The sequence below is a fragment of the Aspergillus saccharolyticus genome (assembly GCF_003184585.1).
Source record: "Aspergillus saccharolyticus JOP 1030-1 unplaced genomic scaffold BP01scaffold_14, whole genome shotgun sequence".
In the NCBI taxonomy this organism is placed as follows: Eukaryota; Fungi; Ascomycota; class Eurotiomycetes; order Eurotiales; family Aspergillaceae; genus Aspergillus; species Aspergillus saccharolyticus.
Window position 1 is genome coordinate 24,140 of NW_020290624.1, and position 9,007 is coordinate 33,146.

A 9,007-nucleotide genomic window follows, 5' to 3' on the forward strand; every position below is an offset into this window, starting at 1 on the left:
GGGGGCAATGTACCTGACCGCCATTGAAGCCAACGGCGACTACGCCCAGTTGGTTGGGCTTGGAGAGGAAACGCTGAGGAATAGTGGAAGGGGAAGTCATTGTGTATATGAAGTGGAAGAGAAAAGGTAAGAGTGGTAGGAACGAGAGAGAGAGAGACAGAGAGGGAGGGAGAGCGTGTGAAAAGAAGAAAGAAAAAGTTCTAGAAGAGCGGGACCCGCGCTGATGAGATAAGATCAAAATCAAAGAATCAGGTGGGGATTAACTGGAGCCGGGCAAGGAACAGGCGGATCACAACAATCACCACAGCAACAACAACAACCACTTGCACTTGCTGAACAGAGGGACGATGGTGAGAGAGGAAGTGCAGATGAAAAGCTCAGAGGCGTACAAGGTAAGATGCAGATGAGAAAAGTCACAGAATGCCCGGGTGCAGGGGCAGTTTATAAAACCGGGAGGCACGGCGGCCGTGGGGCATCGCGATCGCTAAGACCTGCTTTTAGGGATCAGGACTTCCCCTAAGTACAGGTCGAGGAGAGATGCCCGCCTCGGCTTCTTTCAACTCCACTCAACTCACCCACACACCCCCTTTTTAATTAGCAATCGTTTTCGGATTCCGGTCATTCTCGGGCTGACAAGTAATAATCTTGACTACTGATAAGGATTAAGGACAGATCATGGTTTGTGGTCGAACCCGACGGGTATCATCATGTTCAGCTCGGTTCTAGCTATCTCCTGCTATCTACTCGTACAACATCGATACAGCGTCTATACAGCCTCTATACAACGTCTACACACCGTCTATACAGCATCCATCTAATTTGTTCCGTCCAGGATGAGTTCCCGCAGGATCGCATCGGCCTTGGGCGCCTCGACCCGCCCTTTCTCGCCCATTCGCATCATCTGTCCGACAAACCATCCCAGTTTGCCTAGTTGATTCTTGTGTCGGATCTGCTCAACCATCGATGGGTTCATTGAAATAGCCGCTTCTGCCAGCGTGATATACTCCTCTCGCGACAAAGGCCGCAGCAACAAATTCTCTTCCTCCAACAGTTGCAGGATCGGGCGCTGATCGCCCTCAAATACCAGAGATAGCACTTGTTTGGCTGTGGGGCCGGTGATGCGCTTCTGCTGCAGCTGGTCAAGGAGCGAAGCCAAAGCTTCAGCGGGCACTCGTTGTGAGTCCCAAGCCAGGTCAGCTTTAGTCAGAAGACCGCCCAGCTCGTGCAGCACCCAGTTACCCGCCAGCCGGGCCAGTGCTTGCTGAGCCTTGGGGCCCGTTTCTGGGTGTTGCTGGCGCAGAAGGTCCACAACATCCTGGTAGTACTCTAGTCGAGCTCCTTCGTCCAGCTCGACGAGTGGCTTCGCATCCTCAACGGTCAGCCCATAATCCGCCCCTGTCAGCAGGCTGAGAAGCGCATCCGAGCTCGTTGGTAGTGTCCGGCGTAGCTCTGAAATCAGATCCTCTCCTATGTATACGGGAGGCAGATCGGGATCCGGCATATAGCGGTAATCCACCTCTCCTTCCTTGCCACGAAGTCTGCGCGTCTCAGTGCTGCCGATGGTCCAGCCACGGGTTTCACCTTCCACCACGCCACCGCTCTCCAGGACAGCTATCTGACGATTCTTCTCGGCGATGATAGCATCCTCGACGGCTTTGAAACTGCTGAGGTTCTTGATCTCCGTGCGCTGCCCCAAGCCTCCAATACCGCCATAGTGGTGGTCGCCGGCAACATCGCCTCGTTGACGGATGGAAACGTTGACATCCGCCCGCAGACCACCCTGCTCCATACCAGTCGTAACCGCATTACAGGATTGCAGGATCGATTGGATTTTCCGCACACAGGCCGCCGCGGTAGCCGGCGTGTGAATCTGAGGCATGGTGATGATCTCGATAAGTGGGTGGGAGACTCTGTTAAAATCGAGCAATTGTGTTGAGGGAGGGTATTCCTGAGACTTTGCTGTATCCTGCTCCATCTGAATCTGCTTGATGCCAATGCGCACGTGGTCCCCATCCTCCGCGGCGATTCCGTCGTGACGGTAGAGATCCACATGACCGTTCTTCGCTAAAGGTTCTGCAGGAAATCAGTCCGCTAGGACAGCAGCCGCAGCTTGGATGGTAGGCTCACCATAGTATTGCGTAATCTGGTACCCGGCAGGTTGATCTTGGTAAAAATAGTGCTTGCGATCGAATTTGCTCACTCGTTGGATGTCGCAATCGAGGGCGATGGCGGCGCGCAGGGCGGGAATAAGGGTAGCGGCTTGAAATTCCTGGTCAAGCACCAGCTGTTAGTGGATTGATGCGGTAAGGTCGTAGTAGAGGTGTGGAACGAACAGGTTGACTGCCTGGAAAGGCAAGATCGAAGAGAGCTACATTGGAGTTGGGAAGGTCGGTCGAGGAGGTCGACGCTCCTATCAGAGGCGAGAATCAGTTGACTGTGTAGGTCCTCATAATGACAAGTCACCCACTGGAGAATAGTTTGGCCTCGGTGTTTAGCTGCGCATGAATTTCAATGCCCACCGTCAACTCCCATTTCTGACGAGATGCTTCCTCATTCTCCCGAGTCTGTCGTTTGCGCGCCTTGAGGGATTTGGCGTCCTGTTTGAGCTGCTTGCGCAGGGGAACACGATCCGATAACTCAAAGGTTGTTGAGGTCTGAAGGGATCGTGGAGAAGAAGAGAGGGCGGTGGAAGGACGTAGTGAATGTTGAAGCTGTTGTGGCGGCCAGCGGCGGAGTAGATGAAGGCATCGCGGGCAGGTGAATAAGCAAGTCGCTCGCGATCCCTGGCGCATCCAGGGTCGCAGCATGGCGCTAGGCAAGGATTGAGAAGCTGTACTGCTTCGAAGCAGATGAGAAGCGGAGCTACCTTTCAAGCTGTGGCTAGTGGTTGGTGATTTGAATGGAGAGTTTCGCGGACTGGGAAGAAGGATAGAATACTCCGTACAGTGGAGTGGGTATGTATGATACGGTAAGGAAGGCCAGCGGCGGTGGACAACTCACCGCTCAATCAACAATGCAGATTCATTCCTTGGAAGCAAGTCTTTCAATCCACAACATCCGATTTGCGACGAACCGGAACTTCTGGAGAAAAAGGAGCATGTGAGGGAAGCGCCTTGCTGCAAGTCATTCTCCAAATGCATTGTCAACCTCGCAGTGCATTCGAGTTGAAACCCCACCAATACACTGGATGCTTTGCATCAACACTTCATCGTCGCTCTCATCATCAACATCTTCGCTTGTACGACAGAAGGAAGGGGATCAATGATCATCAGAGTAGGATCAGCAACGAGTCGCTATCAGCCAGCGCAGCAGCAGCAGCAGCAGCAGCAGCAGAAGAAGTATAGGACTCTGTAGTTAGTGAGAGCGCCGTACATACATAGTATGGAGTAGTTCCATATGAAATGCAATGCAAATGATGAACTTCTTCTTCCCCACCAAATTACCTTGCCATTTTTCTTTTTTCCTCTTCCACTTTCTCCTCTTCTTCCTTTGACCCCATTTTCTTTCTCATATTGTGCCAGCTCTCTATCTTATTCTTCTCTCTTTGGACCCTACTATATCATCTCATTCACAGACACAGATTTCTCTTTCTTCTGACGCCCACTCAGGCTGCAACCGCTGTGGTGGACGAATGAGAGCTCTGCCACGACTGTCGCAGACATCCACCAACTGCCCACGGTGCCGTCTGATTTGATCCCAGAATCTGGGGTCGACGCGTTTGAGATCTGTCTCAGTCCTAGTGATTCCCTGTCACTTTCTGCGAACAGGGCGCCGACGCATTTATTTGGGGTCTGGAACGCCTCGCTGACGGCCCACTCCGTTGCATCTACATATCTCCAATTCTCGCTCAATCTATCACCCACAGAACTACAAAATCGATCAAGATCGTCTCCGATTTCAATCATTGAGCTAATCGTTATTAGTATAAGAAAGGATTACTAGTATCCAGGAACCTCTCCCCTAAGCAGTACACTCTCGATTCCCTACGCATTCTGTGCTACATTCTCCGAGGTTCCCTTCCACCCGTCGCGTCGTCGGACTGGCGCTCAAGTGATCCTCCCTTGATATGCCTCCATTGTTCCCCCCACCATCAGGATTAAACAATTTTCAAGCCTGCTAGTTGTCTCAGTTCAGGCTCGGCTCTCTCGCTGCGTTGTCGAGGGGTATGGCCCGAGGATAAAGGACTTATCATCTACTATTCCCAATTCTGACTCGGTGCTCTCTGTGGCGGTGTTGACGTCCTTCCAACATGCCGCTGTATGGCTCGTCCAGTCGCTCTAAGAAACCCAAGAGGAATGGTTCCAGTAAATCATCCTCGGGTTCCATCTTCTCAGCTGCCTCTCGTTCCTCAAAGGCGTCAAGGGCGTCTGTCGACCAACCGCAGGTAGCATCTCAGAATCCATCTTTCGCCTCAAAGAGCAGCGTACCAAGCATGGCGAACATTCCCCGCACGCAAACTTCTGCCAAGTCTGTCGAACCTGAGCGGACCGTTCCAAACGTTTTCGAGTATCTTGACGAAGATGAATCCACCTCAGAAGAAGACGACTCCTCCGAGGACATCAGATCATGTCGAGTCTCTCTTCCTTCGTCGACTAGCAGACAAGCGAAGACGGCCTATGTAGGGCTAGGACATAAGAATAAACTGTCTGCATTTGGCACAGATACAGGCAGTCGGATATCGTCTACAATGTCCAAGGATTCTGCGAATTCCCAACCCCTGCCGACAGCGTTTGATATCGCGTCTGGTATACCATCACTACACAAGGCCAGAAAGAGCCATTCTCAGAAAAAGCAATCTCATGATATGCCCGCCGGTACTTTCACAAGCCCCAGTTCTCCTGAGAAACAGAGCCTCGAGCTCAGTCCTCGACCAGACGCCTTCTACTCGCGCCATTCGGCCAGCCAACACCGGCCGCCTCTACCACCATCGCCGCCACGGAGTCCCGAGGAAGACATTGAAGAATCCAATCACAAGCGCAGCCGTAGCACGAAGACATCATCGCCCCCCTCGGGCTATGGCCTTCTCGCTTGGCGTCTGAGTTCAACTGCCGACAACCAGGAGCCTCCCCTTCCGCCGCTCTATCGCCGGTTCGAAGATTTAAATCATCGAGTGCTCTTGCATTTGCAGGATGAACTTGCACAGATGGAGGAAGACCTTCGTGTTCTGGATGAGTACGACCAAATGCACCGGGCGGCCGCAGCCGAACAGCAGGGTACCACGATTGTCCCAGCTTCGCGACGCATGGACGTCCAGGCGCAAGTATACTCTTCCTTTCACTATCGCAAGGAAGAGCTCCTGGGTGCATTGGCCCATAAGACCGAACAATATAGTAGGTGCCGATGAGCAACAGTATCACCAACCACCCGTGACACTAATACCTTCTCCAGACAACGCGCTCAGCGCATACAGTCGAGTCCTGCAAGCTCTTCCCGCTGCCTCAAACAAGGATATCGACACCTACCGCACCTGGATGAGCGAGAATAACACCATTGTTGCTGCGGAGACGCGATTTCTCGACCATAATAAAGACCTTATCTCTCTCACCCCTCGCTTGATCTCATCTTCTTCACCCGCCCGAGCGGTCTATGCTGCAATCATCATTGCCTCTGCAGCCATCATCCTTCCATTGCTCGCGTTCAGCATGATTGCTGAGTACGCTGGTCGCCTTCTGGTGGTTGCTGTTGTAGGCGGTGCCGCCGCCGCCGTTGCGTCGACTCAGTCCACGGGAGCCGACCAGCTCGTGGGCTCCCAGGATGGCTGGCGATGCGCTTCATTGTAAGTTTCTTGCACACTTCAAGTTAGCTCCGCGGACTGACTTCCCGTACTAACCTATTACTTAGATACTTTGGCTTCATGGCCACAGCGGCTCTATGTATCCCTTAGCTACGACAGTTCATAAGATCTACTGGTCCATACCATTCTCTAATGAGTTTACGAATCTTCTCGGGCAGCGTGATCTTCTGATATGAAAGATTGATCTTGGTTGCGCAGCTACTTTTTTTGCCTTGTTTTCTTCTCAGAGATTCTAGTTTGACGCTGGATGTGTGGGAAATCCGTTTGGGTAGAAAAAGCCCTTCTCGATTCCTCCAGCTTGCCATCTAACATGATGAACGGGGTGCGAATCTATATCGAATCCCTCAAGTTTAATTCTCGGATTTGATTCGGCGGATGATCTGGATGCGATGTAAGTAAAGTGGCTTAACCTGATGATGTATACTTCTCTCTTTTCAACCCAGGACGGAACATTTAGTTTCCATTGAAAGTTGTAGATTAGTCACAACGCTTTGAGTAACTACGAGGAAGGAGCTCACGGGGTATGGGAATTAGAATCCACCCAATCTATTCGAAGTCTTATCATCGCATCCTAACAACCCCCAACAAAGAACGATTTCATCCAAGGACAGAACACTGTATAATTCAGCTACATATCTGGGAGGCCTGAATGTGATCGTCGTTCTTTTCACCATTATTGATTGACTTCACCAGTGCGAATAAGGCTGAAGTTTTTAGCGTATCCTTAGGCAGTGACAGCCCCCGTTCCACTGAGTCTAGCCGTGACCGGCGCTGCCGAACCGACTTAGCCTCAAGCTGCTCATTAATTTGTCTGTTCCTAATTGTCTCTGGAGAGACTCCTGACGATGTTCAGTTCATTTTCTCTTCGACCCTCAGAGTTAGAGATGCCTGCCTCACTGAACCAGACGCCTGAAGCATCTGCCATCAAGCGGCGCACAGCAAAGACCAAGAGATCACGAGCAGGCTGTCGCACTTGCCGGTAAGCTCGAGTCACGACTGCGTGCGAACAATCGCTGAAATCCTGCTCGACTCCTCAGTATCCGCAAAGTCAAATGCGACGAAGCTCCTGGGGCCTGCGAACTATGCACGTCTACCGGCCGCACCTGCGATGGCTTTGACCATGTCGTTTGCCTCCGCCATAGGAAGCAAGACCATCGGCGTTGCACCACCGCGCTTACAACCATCCATCCTCAACAATCGTCTCAGGGTGATGACATCGAACAAGGCGAGATGCTTTTCCTACTTTCAGAATCGCGAGATCCCTGCAAGTTTGATGATTTTCGATTCTTCCCTCAGGAAAAGGCTCGTTTGCAGATGGCCCCGGCGGAATCCGCTATTCATCATGCGATGATCGCCCTGAGTGCCGTGCACCTGGATACCGAAATTATGGAAGTCTTAAAGCTTACTCCCGGAGTAGCGCCGCATGGTGCCTTGCAACTCTTTGCCCTCGAGCAACTAGGGCGCTCATATGCCCTGTTACAACAGCGCTGCAGCTCCCAAGACCCGCAGGTGTGCAAACCACTCTAGTCATTTGCTTGCTGTATACCATGCTCGAGCTGGTTCAAGGCCATTACGAGATGGCATTCACACATATGCAAAGTGGTCTGCGAATTCTCAAGGATCTTACCCACTTTAAATGCCAGCTGGACCCATTTACGGCGAACAACTTACCATTTGAGAGATGCTTGTCGCGGTCTTTGCCTTCCTCGATATTGAAGTCACTCACTTCGACTTCGACGGCCACCGCGCGTGCATCTTGATGAGGGACTAGACTTTGAGCACACTGTCTTAGCGCGTCAAGGCTATATTAGTAGCCTGCAAGAAGGACGGCAGGCATACAACTACATCGCAAGCGCGCTTTCTCGATTCCTGCCCCAATGCTGGCATCTATCGGACGCAGATATTGGCGTCCGGTATCACCGGCTCCATCCGCAGCAAACCCAACTCTACTCGCAATCCAGCCGGATGTTATGGGTCTTCGAGGACTACCATGCGCGCGCTTCTGGCTCCCTGACCCCGCAAGAGCAACAGGGTCTGGATATCCTCATATACCACATACACAGCTTTATGCTAGGGCTCAAGATCTGTCTAGTAGGCAGCAATCATGCCGCCCGCGCCGCCTACACTAGTGATTTCGTCTCCTTGCTCGCTGAGACACAGGACCTCATGGCTAGTGTTTCTGACCGCCCCAGCGTCACCCTGGACCTCGGCATAATCCCTGCTCTTCACCTCAACTCCACCCTCTGTGCCGATCATCGGGTGCGGTTGCAAGCATTTCACCTTCTCCGGATCTGGCCGCACTGCGAGGGTCCATTTGATTCCGTCATGACGGTGGTGTTGGCAGTGGAGCGAATGCGCAAAGTTGACCTACATGCGCGAGAAAGATTACTCATACTCTGATTACTATTGCACTTCGTAGTCGTCGTCGCCGTCCTCAGCCTTCTCCTCATTCTCCTCCCTATCCTCCTATAGCCCGTTGGGTGAGGAGGGAACCGTACGACCGAGCGGGATACCGCTAACTCCTACTGAAATTGAGGATTTTCTGAGTGCTATTTCTGGGGACAACCAGGGCTACCACAAGACAGAGGAGATTATTGCGCTCGCTGCTCGGTGGAGTTGCTTCAACGTCTTCGTGGAGAGTGATCAGACTGTTCTGAATATTATCGGGTTTGCTGTAGCGGCCGAGTTGCCTTCAAAGTCGCGTGTAGCCGGTCGATACTCGTTAAATCGAAAGCGGCGTCTTGATTGGGAGTTACAACATTGCAAGAGGCATAGATTCTCATTGAGGTACATTAGTAGTTCGGAAAGCTCACTAGCTTAGGTAGTAAGTTATGAAGAAGTAGGGGCTCCCTAGCGGCAGTGCAACACGGGCGTGACTTTGGATAAAAAAGACATTAGAGAAAAAAAAAAAAAAAGAAAAGCAAGGTAAATGAATCAATAGTGAACTTGGATTCCAAAAGTTCAAACGACCATCCCGCATATGATATCCCAGTATACTGTGCGCTCTCCGCCCGTCCCTCTTTTGTTCTCCGGCCGTATCTAAGAGGAGATAAAAAGCTTCACGGCTAAAAGATTGGAATAGGTCCGAGCGAAACCTTGGAATGGAAAGGAAACATTGAAAACAGGTCGATGGAAAAACAATATTGAAAGGTAATAATTATCATCCTCGCTGCATACCCATGAAACTAGGAAAGTCTTTTCTCACAAAAAAAA

At 51.5% G+C, this 9,007-nt stretch overlaps 4 protein-coding genes across 4 annotated transcripts in view; 2 read left to right on the forward strand and 2 right to left on the reverse strand.

The window, feature by feature from the left end:
• Positions 1 to 395, reverse strand: part of BP01DRAFT_356470 (arginase) — a 1,608-nt gene extending 1,213 nt beyond the window's left edge. The window contains exon 1 of the mRNA XM_025574965.1: positions 14 to 395. Coding sequence (XP_025431408.1) covers positions 14 to 100 — 87 coding nt within the window. The 5' untranslated portion in view covers positions 101 to 395. The remainder of the gene's footprint in view (positions 1 to 13) is intronic.
• A 185-nt stretch (positions 396 to 580) lies between these two features.
• On the reverse strand, positions 581 to 2,906 carry BP01DRAFT_339975 (glutamyl-tRNA(Gln) amidotransferase subunit PET112). Its single transcript, XM_025573386.1, has 4 exons — positions 2,468 to 2,906; positions 2,334 to 2,410; positions 2,128 to 2,269; positions 581 to 2,073 (listed from the first exon to the last, which is right to left on the reverse strand). Exons 1-4 carry the CDS (start codon positions 2,805 to 2,807, stop codon positions 815 to 817), a joined length of 1,818 nt encoding a protein of 605 aa, XP_025431409.1. The 5' UTR covers positions 2,808 to 2,906; the 3' UTR covers positions 581 to 814.
• A 1,343-nt stretch (positions 2,907 to 4,249) lies between these two features.
• On the forward strand, positions 4,250 to 5,884 carry BP01DRAFT_296210 (uncharacterized protein; the record flags this gene model as incomplete). Its single annotated transcript, XM_025571835.1, has 3 exons — positions 4,250 to 5,330; positions 5,389 to 5,776; positions 5,842 to 5,884. The coding sequence occupies 3 exons, from the start codon at positions 4,250 to 4,252 to the stop codon at positions 5,882 to 5,884; spliced, it is 1,512 nt and encodes a 503-aa protein (XP_025431410.1).
• Positions 5,885 to 6,678: 794 nt separating this feature from the next.
• On the forward strand, positions 6,679 to 8,563 carry BP01DRAFT_415695 (Zn(II)2Cys6 transcription factor domain-containing protein; the record flags this gene model as incomplete). Its single annotated transcript, XM_025579153.1, has 4 exons — positions 6,679 to 6,773; positions 6,832 to 7,303; positions 7,351 to 7,487; positions 7,609 to 8,563. The coding sequence occupies 4 exons, from the start codon at positions 6,679 to 6,681 to the stop codon at positions 8,192 to 8,194; spliced, it is 1,290 nt and encodes a 429-aa protein (XP_025431411.1). The 3' UTR covers positions 8,195 to 8,563.
• Positions 8,564 to 9,007: the final 444 nt, after the last annotated feature.

Bases quoted from the DNA above. Each gene is read 5' to 3' on its own strand.
- BP01DRAFT_339975 (XM_025573386.1), bottom strand. From the start codon at position 2,807: ATGCTGCGACCCTGGATGCGCCAGGGATCGCGAGCGACTTGCTTATTC. The intron at 2,411-2,467 runs GTGGGTGACTTG...CGCCTCTGATAG, and splicing joins CGAGGCCAAACTATTCTCCA to GAGCGTCGACCTCCTCGACC. The intron at 2,270-2,333 runs GTTCGTTCCACA...GTGCTTGACCAG, and splicing joins CCTTTCCAGGCAGTCAACCT to GAATTTCAAGCCGCTACCCT.